We start from the raw sequence: 19710 nt of genomic DNA, 5'->3' as shown, positions 1-19710 counted from the left end.
AACTGGAAAAGCTTCTGAAATCTTTTCAAAACCAGCAGATGTTACTGGGACTCACAACACAGTAACCAGATACGAGGCGTGACTTCGATGAAGCCAGCGACAGCTCAACGTCAGCACTTCTTTATCCATGTTAGGACTCGCCCAGATAGAAAGAAAAGAGCAGACAGCCATCTACACCTTCTCCCTTTGGTTCTATTTTTTAAAAAACGTCTCACTCGTTCACTGGGTGATGGATGAGAGGCCATGACTATGCACAGACCAATAAAAACTCAAACACCACCTGCGGGTCACTGTGAAACATCTCGTACTGCCGGATCATCTGCCGGCTGATCTGGGAGCCGTGATACACGACGACATTCATGTGCGTCCATGTGCGAAACTCCCTCTCCCAGTTGCTGATGGTGGACAGGGGGGCTATGATGAGGAAGGGGCCATGGATCCCCATGTTGAAGATCTCATACAGGAAGGTGATGGACTGGATGGTCTTTCCCAAACCCATCTCATCTGCCAGGATGCAGTTTTTTCTAGGTAGACAAACAAAGACGTGAGTGACCAAGAGAGAACAGAGGACGGAGGGAGCCTTATGTTCTGCCAAAATCCTAAAATACTAATTAGAACAATAATTAAGCAAATGAATGCATTACTGTTTGTGTGAACATACCTGTCTCAGCACAACATATTGGTTTATATTTACATGAACTCTGTCTCGAGTCATAAATGAGTTCTGCAAGTTTCAAGAAAAACAACTGTTCTTTATTAAAATGCTAATTTCTGGTCAAATCCAGTCGTTTCTACGATGTGTTCATGGGTTTGTGTCAACACTCAGATACACATACAATCACAGGTGAGGGGAATAAGAAAGATTCTCGTGTGAATCAGATGGTGAGCCTTCTTTAACAATTTACAATTTTAATTTTTACACTTTTATTGTCATTTTATTTGCCTTCTCTAAAAGTAGAATGGGAGGCCGAGCCTTTAGCTATCAGGCCCCTCTCCTATGGAACCAACTGCCAGTTTGGGTTCGGGAAGCAGACACCCTCTCTAATTTTAAAACGAAGCTTAAAACCTTCTTGTTTGATAAAGCTTATAATTAGTTGTAGTTACAGTCCTAGTTATTTATTAAACTTATAGTTAGTCACAATTATCTCTATAGACACTGTTACAGTTAAGGATATAGCCCTTAGTAGGGCTGGCTCAGGCAACTGAATCATCCCCTAGTTATGCTGCTATAGGCCTAGGCTGCTGGGGGACATCCCATGATTTACTGCGCACTTCTTCTTCTTTCTCTTTCTCTCCTCAGACCCACTCTCAAATTTATTAGCCTTTATTACATGTCATTAACTCTGTGTCCTCTCTGTCCCGTAGTCCTGTGTTTGTTTCTCTCTGGTCTCTCTTTCTCTGTACCTTTCTGCAGGTACCTCTGGCTCCGGAGCTGCATGTTCTGTGGTCCTGGCTCCACCCACCTGCTGCTGTTTATTGTTTACAATGATCTATTTCTAACATGTTTAATGTTCCGTTCTGCTACAGATAAATATTTGATTAATATTCTTTGCAAACTGTAATGTAAATAATTACCAGTCATGACAGCTTTTTGCCTCCGTGCTCTGTTTCATAATTCTAATCTGCTGAGCACACATTATCCAATAACTCTTCACTAACTGTAATGTAAATACTGACCCACATTGTCTGTATTATGCTGCATGTCTTTCTCCCCCTCTCCTCCATTCCTAGCTGTCCTATCTTCCTCCTTTTCCTCCTTTCACCCAGCCCGGCCATCGGCAGGAAGGTCCCCCATCTGAGCCAGGTTCTGCTCAAGGTTTCTTCCTGTTAAAAGGGAGTTTTCCTTGCCACTGTCGCCTTAAGTGCTTGCTCTGGGGTCAGGCTCTGGGTCTCTGTAAAGCGCTTTGAGACAATTTTGATTGTGGAAGGCTCTATATAAATAAAATTGAATTGAATTGAATTGAAATTGAATTCTGTTGGGGATGAGAGTGATGCTGTGTTTTCCTCTCTCATTCTAACAGATTGATGGAACAGAAAAGATGAAACAGCACAGTCAGGACAGGTTCAATCACACGTCCATGTGTATGAACAGGTTTCTGTTCACTGTACCTGTTTTTCCTTTCAGTACTTTTTAGGTGTTTTCATTCTGAGTGATGAGTGACAACATCCACATCAGTCTGTGTATAAATAATATTTGAATGTCCAGCTAAAGCTTCATGCTGTTTGAGGCTTTTGCAATCTGAGTTTGGCAAATCAAGTTAATCTGCCGCGGCTCAGCCAGCACACACTATCTGTGCCAGCACAGAGAGGAACAAAGGATGGAACAAAAAAAACAGAGTATAGAAAACATCTACTGCATCTGACTAACTCAGGTTGCTGAAGCCTCAGATGAACTTTAAAATGTCTTTACTGTATCTTTACACTAACTGTGGATTTCTTCCCTCCCTGCATCAGATTCAAATAAAGCCTCTGTGGGAGGGGATGGATCAGGAGCCAGTGTCAGCAACCAAGGTTTGATAACTGATTCTGAATCAGACTGTTACCTCAAGCTAAAATAGCTAAATACAGTCCTGTACATTGATATTGGAAAAACTGTTTTGTTTTTTTGCATTTTGCATCAATTTAAGGTGAAAGAAAAATCTTTAAAGTGAGAGGGACTTCTACACAAATCTCTTTTAGTGACGGGAATTCATCAGATCAGACGCAGGGCTGAGTTTAGTCTGTGTTACACAGGATTCTGGTCAGGATTCACAGAATGAACGTGACTTTATGGAATCAAGTCATTACAGGTCTGCAGAGCTGGAGTGGGTGTGTGAGTGTCTGAACACCGGAGAAGTGTTGAGTGCTGAGTGAGCTGCCTCCATTTGTCCACCTTCTACCTCAGATACATTTAACAGTGGAAAACGGATGCAGTCCTAGTGTGACCATGAGCGCTGTGCCAACCTGTTTTGTTCTCAGTGTTTCATTTGTGTTTTATTTAACAGCAAATGTTCATTTTTCATTTGGTTTACAACAATAAATCTGGTCAGTGAGGATGTTTTTCTTCATCACAGTGTTCTCAGCTAATCAAATTACTTTGATGTGTGTGTGTGTGTGTGTGTGTGTACACCTGTTGTACCAGTTGAACAGTAACCAGTTCATTCCCTCTAACTGGTATTCTCTGAGCTGGTTTCCATTGTGGTAATCTCTGGAGTGCTCCAGCTGTTTTTCCAGAGGAGGACGTTCCTGTGATATGACCACACACACACACACACACACACACACACACACACACACACACACACACACACACACACACACACACACACACACACACACACACACACGGTCACACGGTTTCGTGACCATTTCAATCTTCTGAACAAGCTCTTATTAGATGTGATGTGAAAACGTTTCTTTATCTCAGTTGAATCATTCAAACTACATAGATTTGACCCAACAAAAGAACGAGGAGAATCTCACACATTAAAACTATTTGGTTCCCCTGACAGATCAGAAAGGATCTAAATGAGCTGTTCCAGTTTTCAAAGGTGACACAGAAAGTAAATGTACTGACAGGCCAGTCAGAAGACTGATGACCTGCACAAAATACACAACTGCCACAGAACTAACATCTGTGCTCTGCTCACATCAAATGACCTCTCCTGTGGTTTCTTGTCAGGGCTTCAAAGTGACACCCACACAAAGAAAAACCAGACTGAGGCCATCATTTAGCCAAGGTATTACATTTAATATTTTTAAAAGTACTCTAAAACAAAAAGTCAGGAATAAAAATGCTGCAGAAAGATGATGCCAAAGCTAAAACCAATGAACGTGATCCTTCTGACAGTCCATACAAGAGGTCAGCAACAGATCTGAGGCAGGAGCTGTGACGTACGAGCTTCCCTCCTCTGCCTCCTAAGGACTGTTCAGGCAGCCACCACTGAATCTTACAGAATGGGGAACAATGAGGACGTCTCACTGGGTGATGTATATTCCCTAATCATTCGTCAACGGGAAAGAAAGCAGAACAAATGTTGTTAATATGGCTACAGTTTGACATGCATGATCTAATCCATAAACCACAATCTATAAACGGAGACATATAAATGTCACTGCACCATGCAGTTACTAAACTGCCAACGCAAATACTTCTGCATGTGATCATGCAGAATGTATAATAATTAGTGGTGCATTGCTTTGCATGCACACTACTGTTCTTCCGGTTCAACTTCTTCTTCTTACTTCTTCTTCCTTCCCGATTTTCGGTTCGTAACTCGTCCCACACCGTTGAGCGCACATTGACAAATGATACATCAAAACGATCGATCTAACTCGCTATGCTTGTATTTTGTTATACAGAATATTCACGCTTCGCAAAGTTATTCGCAAAAAACTGTGAAAAATTTCCCATAGAGAATGAATGGGAAAAGGTCAAAAAAGTTTCAAATTATCAATGAATTCTCCCCCTTTTTCAAACATCTACTGCTCTGGCATACTTTCACCTAGAAACATCATTCAAACTGTAAAATGTAGACACAAGTCTTGTGTATTCGGGGTGTATTCAACTTTTTCCTAAGTTGTGTAGTTTTTAAACTGTGAGCCCTAACTGATCATGAGTGATTTTGGAAAAATTCAGGCTTTTCAATGAGTGTGTGTTGCGGAATGTTCCAGACTAGAGTGAGTGCTTAGAGTGGAGAGGCTTTAAAAAAATTCTCTGAAATTTTTTCTTTACACGATGACCACGGCCACAAATTTTACTCTACAGCAGTGAAATTCTCCAAGGTTGTAGCCACACTTGTCCTCTTTCTCACAATGTGTTTAGGATTTACGGTTTTTCTTTGGCGTGCCTTTTAGCAACAAGAGGAGCTCTCAACTGCTCCATTGACTCCAATGTTAATTGAGAAGAGGATTTTTGGAGAAAAGCAGAAAGTCCCCTTTTTTTAAACTCGCTGTAGAAATCACATTTCAGACACTAGCACCATAAAAAATAGATGACCGTCTTCCTCAAAGTCTTGTCTCTTTGATGGGTCAGTTTGTTTAGCAATACCATGTTTTGTTTTTCCATGAATAGCAGTTGTTCGGCAGGCCCGATTTGGCCGAAAATGAGCTCGTCAGAGCACCTGTGAGCTGCCTCAGCGGTGGGAAAGCTCATCCCCATGGCAACCGTGACTGCAAGAGCTGTGGCTCTCTCTCTCCCTGTAATTAGTGGTGCATTGCTATGCATGCACACTACTGTTCTTCCGGTTCTTCTTCTTCTTCTTCCTTCCCGAATTTCGGTTCGTAACTCGTCCCACACCGTTGAGCGCACACTAACAAATGATACATCAAAACGTGCGGCTCGATCGGACTCGGTGTGCTTGTATTTTGTTCTACAGAATATTCACGTTTCACGAAGTAATTCGCGAAAAACTGCGAAAAATTTCCCATAGAGAATGAATGGGAAATTTTCAAAAAAGTCGCAAATTCTCCCCCTTTTTCAAACATCTACTGCTCTGGCATACTTTAACCTAGAAACACCATTCAAACTGTAAAATGTAGACACAAGTCTTGTGTGTTTGGGGTGTATTCAACTTTTTCCTAAGTTGTGTAGTTTTTGAACTGTGAGCCCTAATTGATCAGTAGTGAATTTGGAAAAGATCAGGGTTTTCAATGAGTGTGTATTGCGGAATGTTCCATGCTAGAGTGGGAGGTTAGAGTGGAGAGGCTTTCAAAAAACTCTCTGAAATTTTTTCTTTACACGACGACTACGGCCACAAATTTTACTCTACAGCAGTGAAATTCTCCAAAGTTGTAGCCACACTTGTCCTCTCTCTCACAATGTGTTCACTTTTTCTGTAGGATACAGGAATGCATTGGTATGAATACTAGCAGTGCAATGCACCACTCTCGCGATTTCCCAAAGGGAAATTGTCTAGTAACTCTATGTCTCTCTGTCTTTGTAATTAGAACTATAGCAGAACTATAGGGGTCAAAAGACACAGACACACAGACAGACTGACACAGAAAGACACACACACACACACACACACGCAATACTGTGACTACTGTACAGTATTGACACTATTGTGTGACATAGATACATAAACACACACACTCACATTGACACATAATGGTGTCAATGGTGTCACAGACACACACACAGACACACACACACACACACACACACACACACACACACACACACACAGGACAGAGGTACATACACACACAATAGTGTCAATACTATCCTGTGCGTAGCAGTCACAGACACTAACAGACTCTCAAAGACACACACTTACACATACTCATAGAGACACACAATATTACTAGCAGCGCAATGCACCACTCTCGCGATTGCCCAAGGGGAAATTGTCTAGTGATTTTTACACTACAAATATTTGACTTTTCTCTAACTGTAATTTGTGAATCCATTATTCTAAATACAGTCACAGAAAAGTAAAGAATTCACATCCGTTCAGTTTGAATTAACAGACAAATCTCCCATGTTTCATTCATCAGCCCTGAGAATAAACTGCAATCATATTATTAAAGAGAGGCTGCTGAGGAGCACTTCACTGACTCTGGAGAACAGACCACTGCTGAAAAACAGCCCAAGTGAGCAAAGTCAACTTCCCTGGGAGAAATCATGTCATAAAAACTATTCACTAAACAACACAAGACACTGCTGATAAGTTTTCACCAGTCAACAGAGTGACTCTCAGCTCCTCTGAGGCTGCACATGGACACCTAGGACTTGCTGTAGATTAACCAGGGATGATTTTCAAGACATTTCTTTGATCACTAAAGCATCTGTAATCAGGTGCAGCCTCAAGAAGCGGCTCCTTAGAGTGAGCTCCATAACCCAACCAGTGCTGTGCCAGTTTGAGGCATTGTTTGCTCTCCATTTGCTTCTGGCACCCAGAATGCCACATGCTGCTTATTCCCACTTAAAACAACAGCTTCATCCGGCAAGTGCATCATAAAAAGCATCATAAGCTACAGATAAAATCCAGACTAATAAAAACATATTTTACACAGCTTGTCGTGGCTGAATCCAAGTGATAAAGACTGATTATCAGCTGACAGCGATTCAACATCATATCTGCTGTCTCATGTCAAATGCACTCCATATAAGCACATGTCCCCGTCCCTGCCAGTAGGCAGCAAGCGGCACACCAGCACAGCCACATGAAACAGCTCCAGTGATCACAAGCACTTCATCCTGGAGTATCAGTTTCCACCAACAGAGCCACAGAACAAACAGCTGAACTGAAGCTGCTGAAAAGCCAGGGGTTTCACTCAAGGAAACTTCAGCCGCTGGGTAAATAAACGCCTGGATTGTATTACACTGAGGGGTGGTTCTAATATTCTGTTCCCCCTCGTGTATAGTACGTCAGTAGGGTGGATAAAACATCCCTGGCATGGTTCACCTGGTCTGAGCAGGTGGGCAGTGGACACCGCAGAATGCAGACATAACAAAAGAAATGACACCAAAGCTGCAGTGAGCCAGTGGTTTGCCAGCAACATCCTCCTCACCTGAGCCTCTTCATCCACTGTGCATGACAAGTCCCCTCAACATCAAACAGGCAAAGAAAAATTCTTGCTCGCACTAAGCTGCACTTTATTACTTTACTTTACTTACTTTACTTACTTTGTGTTTATATTTTCTGTGTTCTGTTTTAAGTATTTGTGTTATTTATATGTGTGCCTTTAAGCCGAGATTCTCTGAAAAATTTTGTTATGCTCGCATAATGACAATAGAGACTCTTGAATCTTGAATCTTGCTGTTCTTCGATAAAGTACCACTCTGCCAAAACACTGAATGAAACCAGAGTCCTTAAAATCACAAATATAAAGAGCCAGTGTATTTAAATGTATGACTGAGCAATGATGAAGAGACTCACAAATTTCTAAAACTCCTCTGTCTCCTCCACTTGTTCCTCTGACAATGAAGTCTTAGGAGACAGAGACACAGATTAAGGAGAAATAAATATATAAACATAACATTTATAATCTATAAAAAAGAAATTCCATTCATGAAAGTGCGTCCATGAGATTGTGTGTGTGTCTGTTTTCTTTCTTCTTCACCTCTTTCTTCACTGTCCTGACAGACAGAATTTTCTCAATGATGTTGGCCTCGTCTTCAGGTGGCTCCTGAGAGAGAGAGAGAGAGAGAGAGAGAGAGAGAGAGAGAGAGAGAGAGAGAGAGAGAGAGAGAGAGAGGAAAGATTAGCAGCCCACAGAGTTTTCGCTTACAGCAGCAGTGCAACAAAAACTTACATGAGCAGCTCACAGAGTTTAAACTGCATACTACACATCAATAATTATCAGATAATATATCACACTGAGAGCTGCTAGCAACAGTTTGTCCACCCTGTTTATATCAATGAGTGCAAACTAAATATTAGAAGCTCTCAGTATAACATGATACATATCCATACACAGCATAACACAACTCAACAGTGGCACAAAATGAACCTGAATCAACATTAGAACTTTAATAAAGGTGGATTTATTGTGCGGTGTTGTATTGAACTACTTTAGTTAGGCTGACCTCACACAAGCAAACAAGCTTATCAGTTTGCCGCTTTAGACAGTGACATCTACACAACACAAAGATTTTCTACTGCGATAAACTAAAACTGGGACTTCAGTCTTGCTGATTTGGTGATGGCGACACAGAGCGGCAGATTCCTATAAGACAGTAAGAATTAAAAATTCATATTCATTGTAAATTAATTCATAACACTAAAAATAATGTCTTCTATGACTCTTAAACAATGCTGAGGATAATGTTATGAGACAAATCAACCTATTTGGAGGGTAGATTTGGGGTCAGGACACCTCTCACTGGACATGAGGGACCTGAACAGGGTCCCCTATCATACTAACAGAGTTATAAGGCCATGAAAGAGACCTTTATATTATCTTATAGGGGTGATGAAAAAAATCGATTATTGATTAATCACGATTATATTATGGACGATTATGAGTCGATTATTAAATTTCCAAAGATCGTTTTTTTTTTTTGGTCATACACAGCAGTGATTCTCCAGTTACTGGCTGTCATACAGAATTTAAACACAAGGGGGAGCTGTTGACTAACAGTCACGACAAAACACCCTGTAACAGAACCAGCCAGCGAGCTGACCATGCTAGCAAGACCCAATAGAGACACAATACTGAAGGTGCTCTGAGAGCACCTTTTGGGTTACTGTTGTCAAATGGAAACTCAATAATCGATTGCTAATCGAATCGAGACGTCAATAATCAGAATGGAATGGAATCAGGAAATTGGACTGATTAACCACCGCTATTATCTTATTATTCACAGTTTGGTTCATTATTCCGTTACCGTGTTACTGGTTAATGATTATGTTAGTGCTACTGTTCCTTGCAGCAGCAGTGATGCAGGATATTATTTAGGCTTGCGGGGGCTTAAAATATATCAAGTCAATTACAGTAACTTCTTATAATGTAAATGAGTGCACACATGAAAAGAAAGATACTGACAGTAGATTTGTACTGGTGCAGTGATATCCACAGGGTGTTTCAGTTACTTCTCTCCTCCGGGATCTGAATGAAAATTCTATAAACAAATCTTTGAATTATTAATCTCAGAGGCTCAGGGTATCCTAATTTGTGAGGGAGACTTTAATGTTCACTTCACCCAACTCTGAATAAGCTGAAACCTTGCTTCATAGGAGAGAATAAAACTACAAAAATCTAAAATTACTGATGGAAGAGCTGGGACTCTGAGACGTGAATTCTGTCTATTCTTGGCTTGACTATTATTTTTATGTCACAATGAGATTTATAAAAGGTGGTCAACTGCAATATTGGAACCATGGACTTGTCAGATCACACCCCAATTTCTATCGATTTGATATTAGGTTCTGCAAAGAAGAGCACTGTCTAGAGGCTAAACGCAGGGTTTCTAAACCGACGAGACAGAAAATAAGGATGGATATAAAAGATTATATAGACAAAAATTATAACAAGGAAGTGTCCCCACCGCTTTCTGATATGTGTATGTTTCTGATAACCTATTGTTCTAATTTAAAAAAGCAGAAAAGAAAGAACAATGTGATCGTGGATCGGAGTCCACTCAGAACATGTAAAAACAAACCAAAAAAACCCTGATCTTTCTGAAACAAACACAAAACAAGAGGAAAATCGGCTAAACTGCTCACTCACAAATTAAATAAGCAACAAACAGGAAAAACAATTTATACAGCAAAGGACCCTACAACAAATTCCATACACTGATACTTATACAACAATCATGCGAATCATTTTAGAAAAGTTTAGATACACAGCTCAAAACAGATGCAACAGATGTTTTGCCAGGTGTTTTTTTTTCCCACAACCTGCACCAACCTTCAAAGACTCCTCTCACTGAGTTTCACGTCCTGGAAGCGTCTGAACAGTTTAATGACTGCGAAACTTCTTGATGACATTAGAAACTGTTGAAACAGGGAATTCACGGTCTTTGGCGATCGCCATGTAGCTTTTGGAATTGTGTTTTTTGATAGCAGCATTTCTGAGGCTTTTCTCTTGGTCAAAGCACCAGCCCTTTTTCATACAATAAAACCATCATTACCTGGTTAATTCAGGTCATGTGAACACTGAAAATGATTTGGGGTTTTTTTAATATATTTGAGGAACTGATTTAAACTCATCAATAGGATGCCAATAATGGTGACCAGGATAAATTTTGTGTTTGTATTATTTCACTATTGTGCAGGTTTTGTTTCCTTTTTTCAGTAAGCGTGGACATTTTATTAAAACATTGTGGTTATTTATTTCTGATGGTATTCAGAATGATGTACTTCAAATTCAGGGGTGCCAATAATTTTGACTAGTACTGTATTTGGAACACTGAGCGTAGCTGCTGGAAAAGCAATTACAAGGAAATGGCTTCAGCCAGACACCCCATCTACAGATGACTGGCACGATATCATTTATGAAATCTTTGTAATGGAAAGAATCACCTTCTTCTTCATGAGACAAGACGAGAGACTGACATAATACAAGGAAAAAGGAAGAGATAAAAAAGACACAAACCGACAACAAAGTGGGAGTCTGTGTGCGTCCTTACCTCGGCCTGCCATGCCAGCACGGTGGCGTTAAGCGCCGAGATGCGACCGGTGTTGTATTTCCTCCTCTTGGCCTGTCGTCCTGAACGCCGCTTCTAAAGGTGAGAACGAAGACACAGTCGTGGAGACAGAGGGGGGTGAGGCTAGGGATGCACATTTTTTCACTTCCCAATACCTGAATTTGGATATCTGTCGATACGATACTATTCCCACAGCAGAGCTCTGTTTGCGTTAATATTATTATTATCATTGTTGATTTTATATGATGCTGTAATGAATCTTCTCTACAGGCAAGTATGAAATGTACGAATGTATACATATATGTCTAAAAGGCAACTTGAGGTAAGTATAAGGTCAGAAAAACAGGAAATCCTGTTAACAGTCAATATTTATTAAATTTAAGACAGACACCCATAAAGGGTAACCTTCTCTTAGACTACCCCTCTGCAAATAAAATAGAAATAAAAAGGGCTGCTTGATCTGACCAGCACAAATTAAGTACACTGGCTCTTGTAGCAGCAACAAATCAAGGTTTTTCAAATTTCACAGACTCACAAACTTTCACAAACTCACCTACAAATTGTAGGTCGCAACGGATATTTCCGATCCGTGAATTATGTTGGTATTGGAACCTGATACCGATACTGGATGGGATCGGGTGAAGCAGGAGAAAAAGTATTGAGGAGTTAGGAGTGATGGAGAAGGGATCAAAGGAATCAGGAAGACAATCCAGAGGTGGAGAAATGGAGGAAATAACACCTTAAGATACTGGGGTGAAACAGGGGGAGTGTGAGAGGAAGAAGAGGGGGGAGAGGAGGTGAGATGAAAAGAGGAAAAGCAGAAAGAATAAGATGAAAGTGTCAGAAAGTGTCTGGGTTTGGGGTCATAATGCCATTGGTCACCTTCACTTCTGTCAGCCTGTATCAATATAATTCCCAACTAATGTGGATGTAGTAATGTACGTATGATTATTAGAAGGTACAGCAGTTTTCAAATGAAATGTTTTATTTAAAAGACTGTTGTTCCCTGACACATGTCACAGCATGTTAGGAATCATCTTTCAATCCTTTGGCAATGATCCTGTTTGTTTACAACAGTTAAAACTAAAGTTTCTAACAAATGTTCTCTCGATTTTCAAGAGTTTAAATACCACATAAATCATCTTTAACCACATGTCTGAAGCATAATATAAAGTTACACTTAATGAATTAGGCAGCTCTACCCCAGTCAGTCTAATTAACCCACTGTGTCTCAGGTCTATCCAGTCTTTCTGTCCCCTCACCGCATTATCCAGGGGGTCCTGGTTGTCCTCTCCACCCATGTTGAGGGCTGACATTGAGGTAGTGTTGTCGCGCTCCACCCCCTCCTGGACAGCCAGCTCCTGGTTTCTCCTCTTCCCCTCCTTCTTCTTCTCCACTGGAGCTGCACCAGGGTCTCTGAGAGAGGAGGAATTCTGATGAGTAACTAGCAGCACCAGTAGCCTGCAGCAGTGTCTGCTCACAGGCAGAGGCTGGAAAGTTCACTGATCCCTGAGGAGTTCTGGAGGACTGTTTAAGATAGTTAGATGTGGCATAAATATTTAACCTTCCCTTTTTATTAATCTCTCCTGGTGCCATTATTTTGTGATCATCAAGACAAAAGACAACCACTGGCCTGATCTCAATTCAATTCAATTCTCCACCCGCACTGTTGAATCAAGAAGTGGAGGAGGAGGGAGAAATTTTTAAATTTTAACTGTGCGGTTCTGAAAATAAAAACAAGGATTTTCCACTTGATATCCAAACACCCACCTCCAGTCTGGAACATCATCCACTAATGCAGCAGCTAATGATCTAAAACACAGCTTTATGAGATGGGAGGGTTAGCTGGTCACCCCAAAGCACGTTTGATGAATCATCAAAAAAAAAAGATTTCTGCACATGCAGCCTGAGGGCAAGATTAGTGTGAAATATTCTAACATTTGACAGAAAGAGGAAGGAGAGGGACCTGGTATATATTAAAATGATGTTGATCACGATATGTATTTTTTTAAATATTCATATACAAACAGATAACAGATTCATTTTGGGAAGAATTTCTATCTTCAGATCTGTGTGTAAAATTTGAAAGCTTCTGCATGTGTGTGTATCTGTGTGAATGCATCCCAGACACAGAGAAGTTGATCTGTCCATCACACAGGAAACACTGGGAAAGATCATTTACATCACATGCACCAGCTTCTTTTTTTAAAATCAATTTGTAATTCTTTTAATACAAGTAACATATGAGTCACTTTGCTCAACATGCATCTGAGCCACAGCTGGACCCCATTCATGAGTCTGAGCTGCAAAAAAGCCAAAATATACCCTCAAAGTGAGATAGTTGTTATGGAGCTGCCCACAGAGGAACAGCATAATTTGTTGGGGGTGACAGGTTTACTGCAGCCTAGCTCACCTTACTCCATCACTGCCCACCTCTGGGGCTTTTCAGCCACAGCCTCTTTCACTTTCTTTCTACTAAATTCTTTCTCTTTCTGGCCTCTGCTCATTATAAATTCATTTCTCCTCCCATGATTTACGAACCAGCCAAAATGTCTTACCTGGGTTTGCAGCCCCTCTGTTTTGGAGCTGAGGGGACTGTGGTCTTGCTGTTGGCCCGGACATGGCTCTTGGCCTGGGTGCCTTGGACCTGCCCCAGGACATCAGAGTGGAGTCCTGAGGCAGGAGGAGGTGCTGTTGGAGGAGAGAGGAATGGAAAATGAAGAGGACATGAACATGAGGAGAGCCAGCTTCAGAGGCAGCAGCAGGTGACAACATGTGTCCTGGAGACAGATCATGTCAGTCTTAACTCTCCCAAAGCCAATAGTGGGGTTTGTCCATAATACACAAATAGAAAAATTTGTCTTACTGGTTGTGCAACTGCCCAATAAAGCACTGTACAGCCATGGGACTGTCCAAATATATATATGTAAATATTCTAGAGCAGAACTACGAAGCCTTTCACACTAGATTCTGCACTGCTTCATACTGTTGAGCAGGTCACAGCCACAAAGCTTAAGGCGCACAACAAAAACCATCAGAGATAGACAAGTTGGCATCAGAACCACCAGTGTGATGGAAAAAATATGCTTTCACTGCCTTTAAGGTGGATTTCTCAGATGTACTGTGGAGCTGTATGCACATAAGTGTCTCTGTTGCAAAATATTTAAAAACAATTTACTCAAAATAGAGCAGCAAGCCCAAAACAAAGGCTATAAAATCTCAGTTAGTATGGAAACCTGCTCATTTTCCCATTTTTATTCTGTCCTCTGACCTTTTCACACTTTGAACCTCTTAATTACCAATTAATACATGTTTTAAAGACATTCAGCATCCTCGTGGTTCATGACGAGGAGTGGCATCTTCAGACATGCATTTGTGCAATTTTTGATACACACACTGAACATTGTAACAGCCTCCCACACGACCACTGTGCACCTTCAACTCAACACCAACACACAAACTCCAACACAAACCCACTTAAAAACGCTGGTCTGGGAGCTACTGTGGCGCCTGGCACTTTCCCTGATCCCACATTCTTTAGGTCTGCCCTGCTCTCTTTCCTGCCCTCCTTCGCCTTGGTCTTGCCCTCCTTCCGCTCTTTGCCTTCCTTAGGCTCCTTGCTCTTCCTCAGTGTGACCACTGTTGCCACCTTCTCATCCTTTCGTTTCTTTGGTTTGCTGCATTCCCTTTCCTCCCCCTCCCCTCCTCTTTTCTCCCATTCTCTCTTGTCCTCTTTCTTTCGTTTCTTCTTTAACTTGCCTCCACCTCCTCGCTCAGGGAGGAAGGAGGTCGCGGGGCTCCTCCGGAGTGCTCAGTGGCGTGGGCCCCAGTGGTCGTGCAGTCATTGGACGTCGCCGTGCTGCCCACGGGGGTGAGGAGGCGGAGCTGGCCCTTGGGGCCCACGACCAGGTATCCCCGTGGGATAATGGGAACTGTAGTTTGTGAGTTGCTGTTTTGGTCCGAGGCAGAGGAGGAGGCTGCTGCAGCGGAGGCCAAAGGTGGCGCGCGCTTCAGGAGACCAGTGAACATCTGAAACAGAAAAATGAGTCAGAAATGAAGCTGATCAGCATAATTCTGCTCTCATTCACTAGTTAGTCATTACTTCTGCTTTCTACTGTTGAGGAAGTGTTTCACATTAAAAGCCTTGAGTTGTGATGAACGTTTAATGCTGATTAAAGAAAAAATGAAGAGAATCAACGAGCGAATGAAAACAGCATCGGAGAGCAGCAGAGTATGACCTGTCTCTGTTGTTGTTCTGATGGAAGTAATGCTATGGAAATGTATATTACACAGTAGTTCTCTGAATGAAAGTCTAATTTATTTAGTTTTTTTACATTTTAGGCAAACTGATTCAGCTGATTCAGAGACAGAGTGAGAGCAAGGTGCCTAATATATAATTTCAAGCTCCAAACTGAGCGAGATCTTTGAGCTCTCAATTCCCAGGCAAAAATAAAAAAAAAACTGGATTTTATGTTGCAAAAGAATCTTTGCCTTTCATTCAGAAAGAGGAGCTGAAACATCCTCTGCCTCCTCACACAGGAAATTTCCCAAACCCAGCACGTTTCTGTCAGCCATGTCAATCAAAACCCAAACACTGTGTCACAAACACTGACAGGAGCAAGAGTCAAGCAAACCTATCAACTGGTCACACAGGCTTTACACAGATGTGACAAACACATTCATCTCAGCAGAGACACCAAAAGAGAAGCAGAGGGCTTTTATTTGTCAAGAGAGCGATTACCAACTGCTACGATGAACACTTCACAACTAAAAACAGAAATCAGACACTAGTACTGTCTCCCCAGAACACCTGTTGGATCACTACCCTCAGGATTACAGAAAATAGAACAATTTGCCACCAGACAAACGGAGAGTATGTTATCAACATCAGCATCTTCTCTAAACATTTCCAAACAGGCATCAGTTCCACTACACATCCGTCTGCCATGATGACGTTATCACTCTGTTGTTCCAACACAGGCCAGATTATTTATGGATGAAGCCACAGTGTCTTTTCTGTTCCTTTTATACTGATTCTGCTTTGTCATAACTTCATGTGAAACGTCAGGTTTCAATGTGAAACTGTGACATATAACTTTATTAATCATGGCTGTAACCAAACTTTACCCTGATCATCAATGATGATCAGTTCAACCAGTATTATAGTGCAGGCTCACATGAACTCACTTTACGTGACATGTTACTGATTGAGGAGTTTGTCCTTTTCAAGCTGCTTTTCAAATGATTATATAAAATGCAGCTACGCACAGCATTACAACATCTAAACCACAGAGTCAATGAGAAAACTTGTGCATATCCAAATTCAGTGGAGTGCATTGCATTGCATTAAGGCTGTTTTAGCAAGAAGACTGTGATTGAACACGTGTCCAGTGCTGCTAGCAGTTCTACGAGGCTGCACTTTCAGGCACAGCGGAGCTTTGAGCATCAGCTGCTAATATATTATTCATTATGTCATTTGGCAGCTATCTGGTCATAAATCAAAGTATTGGACAAAGTAAGACCTAATGGTGGCGCTAGATGAAACTCAGGGGGGGATCATCAAAATGATTACAATTCATCCTAAGAGGGAAGGAAATCACTACGAGAAGAGTTGGCCTGATACAAACCTGTTGCTTGTCCTTTTTGTCCATCTTCACCTTCTGTCCCTTCACTGCATCTGTTAACAGAAAAGGACATAATTCATATTACTTCCAGAAATGCACACAGAAACAAATCTTTCCTTTCATCTGTCACCCATCTGTGTATGTGCCTATGGAAGTTTGGATGAAGTGAAAACACATTAATGCCTTTTTTTGAGTTGCTGTCAAACCCCATTGCCTCCATCAGTCATTCATTCTTTTAACTTTCTCCTCCCCTTCAATACATCTCACCTCAGCCTGTACTTAAATTCAACAACTTTTATAATACAGAAATATACACAAGCTTTACCAAGGATAGTTTCCCTGTACAGTGTCACCTGCAGTGACTGTACTACGCTCTAAAACGTTAATGTGAATCTGCAGATGTCTTCTCAGCTTCTCAGCAACACAACAGAAACCAGCTTCATCCCAGCAGTGAGTGTGCACTCCATGAAAAGGTCTTCTCCTCTGTCACCCATTGTTTGTTTGTCTGGGTTTTTCTTCTTGTAGAAAACACAAAAAAACATCACAGCCTGGTTGAGTGTAACATGCTGTGTGAACGCTGTGTCTTTGACAGTATTTCTTTTTTAATTATTTAACACAACACTGATTCCAAATAGTGCCATCCCTTAAGATGAGCACAAGCCATTTCAATTCAAATGCAGAAAACATGAAACTTCTGTTATCACAGAATACACTCAAACACCTTTGTTCGTGCATTTTTTTCTCCATCAGGTGGATTCTTGAAAGTTTCCCCTCTAAGAAGCTGAGTGTCACACAGTTGCCTCAAGTGTTTTTTTAATTTAATGATATATAGTATATATACTCTGTTCTGTCAACTTACAAAAAGGAGCATTCTGCACCCTTTAATGATCACAAAGCGTTTTTAGAAATGACCTTTGCATCTTATCTGTTTATAACTAGGTATTAATTGTCAAAAATAAACAAAAATGAACAAATATTTCTACTAAAAACACACAGTAAAGGGGCAGGGTAAAGATGTGCTGTTAAAAAAAAAGAAGGGTCACATGTTCTGTGCCAACACTAGCTGGTATCCAACTCTGAGCTGTCTCTATGATCTCAATGTTTTCTATACAAACAGCAGCTGCAAACATCTGCCAACGTGTATTTCTCTTAGATCAGTATGAGCAGAGTACTGCAGATGCTTATTGCTTATTAATGAACGTAATCAAGTAGAACTAACTTAGTACACTACACCATACACAAATGTCTCAACTCCTGCTTCAGCAGTCAGCTGTCTCAACAACTGAGAAGGAGGCGCATGTTGTCCCCAACAAATTCCCAACTGCAGATTTTTTTTACTAAACAACTAAGGTTTTTTAAGGTCCACATAGGAATTTTATATAAGGTATGAATGTTTTGGACAGTTTCTGCTGAAAGTTAGATACAAAAACATTTTATGCAATGTTACTGCCAATGGAAAGGAAAACCAAAAATATTTAAGACTTATCCAAATGAGATTTAAGGTTGTTTAAGACCTTCTAAAGGTGTAATTAGTGTATTTTAAGCCTTTTCAAGACATGCAGATGCCCTGTGTGGAGGACAGTTTCCAGCCCAGCACCATCCTAGAGCCATGATGGCTCTATGATCTGTCTGACACAAAAATCTAAATATAAAGGGAAACCTATTTACCTTTAATGGCTTTAAGTTATTTTGCATAATCACATTTGATGCAATTATCATTGCGTCATACCACTGTGATATGCGTAGCTTTTGGCACCTTTAGTCTGTAGCCCAGGGGTGTTACACATGGCCAGGTGAAAGTCTGTCGATGGACAGACAACACAATCACTTCATGACTCACTGTGCCCTCGCGCGCACACACACCTGGCTGCCACAGCTACAAATGTTTCAAGGGGCTAACAGGCTAGCAACCTAGCTTACACCTCCTTGAGGTTTTGGCTAGCAGACGCAGGGGCTAATACATAGCTAGTTCCCGGCGAGCAACACGGCGACTTGGGATGAAAAACACAAAACACACTGTACACACCGACAGAGAAAAGGAGGCACTGTGTCCTATTTCATGTTAGCACCCGTAGCGACAGAGCTAGCTGTCTCCGCTAGCTCTGTAATGTCGCTGCATCGCTGTTGTAAATACATTGTAACAGCCCACTCCCTACACGTGTGGACAGCATCTAAAACTTCTTCTCGGGCACATCTCCCCACCGAAAAACCCTCCCCGGCGGACTGCTCACCTGCTCCGGACACCGGACACACGCTCTCCCCCGCGAGACATCCCCCCAGTTAACTGCGGTCAAGCCAGCCGTCTCTCCTGTTTCCGAAGTCAAGCCAGCCGTTCCAACATTTCAAGTGCTCCCGTGTTACAGACTTTACGGAAAATAGACGGATGAGGTTGAGAAAGTCAGCGTTAGGATGCTACAGCGTGGACCAACTTCCGGTTTTCAAAATAAAATGTGGGTTAAATGTGGGTTGGTTTTAAAAAGGTGTATCTCAACCAGCCAGTGTAGTACTATTGAGCAAAAATGCAAATATTTACATTAAAAAAATTATTAAAAATCTCAGGACTGTTAATATGGAAGAAAAAAAGGTGTATCTCAACCAGCCAGTGTAGTACTATGATACTGCACTGATTTGGAGTCATTAGGTCACATGACCTGGAAGCTATTGAGCTAAAATGCTAATATTTACATTAAAAAATTAATATAAAATGTCAGGAAAGTAAAAATTGAATAAAAAAAGGTGTATCTCAACCAGCCAGTGTAGTACTATGATCCTGCACTGATTTGGAGTCATTAGGTCACATGACTTGGAAGCTATTGAGCTAAAATGCTAATATTTACATTAAAACATTTATATAAAATGTCAGGAAAGTAAAAATAGAATAAAAAAGGTGTATCTCAACCAGCTGGTGTAGTACTGTGATCCTGCACTGATTTGGTTGAGATACACCTTTTTTTCTTCCATTTTAACATTCCTGAGATTTTTAATAATTTTTTTAATGTAAATATT

General features: G+C 41.1%; 1 protein-coding gene across 1 annotated transcript in view; it reads right to left on the bottom strand.

The window, feature by feature from the left end:
• LOC121188003 (chromodomain-helicase-DNA-binding protein 6-like) overlaps positions 1-18491 on the bottom strand; it is a 34959-nt gene extending 16468 nt beyond the window's left edge. Inside the window, 12 exon segments of the mRNA XM_041047477.1 lie at positions 281-524; positions 3110-3225; positions 3630-3663; positions 7879-7916; positions 8050-8115; positions 11063-11155; positions 12343-12496; positions 13639-13771; positions 14840-14891; positions 14894-15109; positions 16708-16757; positions 18434-18491. Of these exon segments, the coding sequence (XP_040903411.1) occupies positions 281-524; positions 3110-3225; positions 3630-3663; positions 7879-7916; positions 8050-8115; positions 11063-11155; positions 12343-12496; positions 13639-13771; positions 14840-14891; positions 14894-15109; positions 16708-16757; positions 18434-18491 (1254 nt within the window).
• Positions 18492-19710: the final 1219 nt, after the last annotated feature.

This window comes from Toxotes jaculatrix, chromosome 2 (assembly GCF_017976425.1).
Source record: "Toxotes jaculatrix isolate fToxJac2 chromosome 2, fToxJac2.pri, whole genome shotgun sequence".
In the NCBI taxonomy this organism is placed as follows: Eukaryota; Metazoa; Chordata; class Actinopteri; family Toxotidae; genus Toxotes; species Toxotes jaculatrix.
Note: the sequence above shows the minus strand (reverse complement) of the source record. Positions and strands in the feature narration are given on the sequence as shown.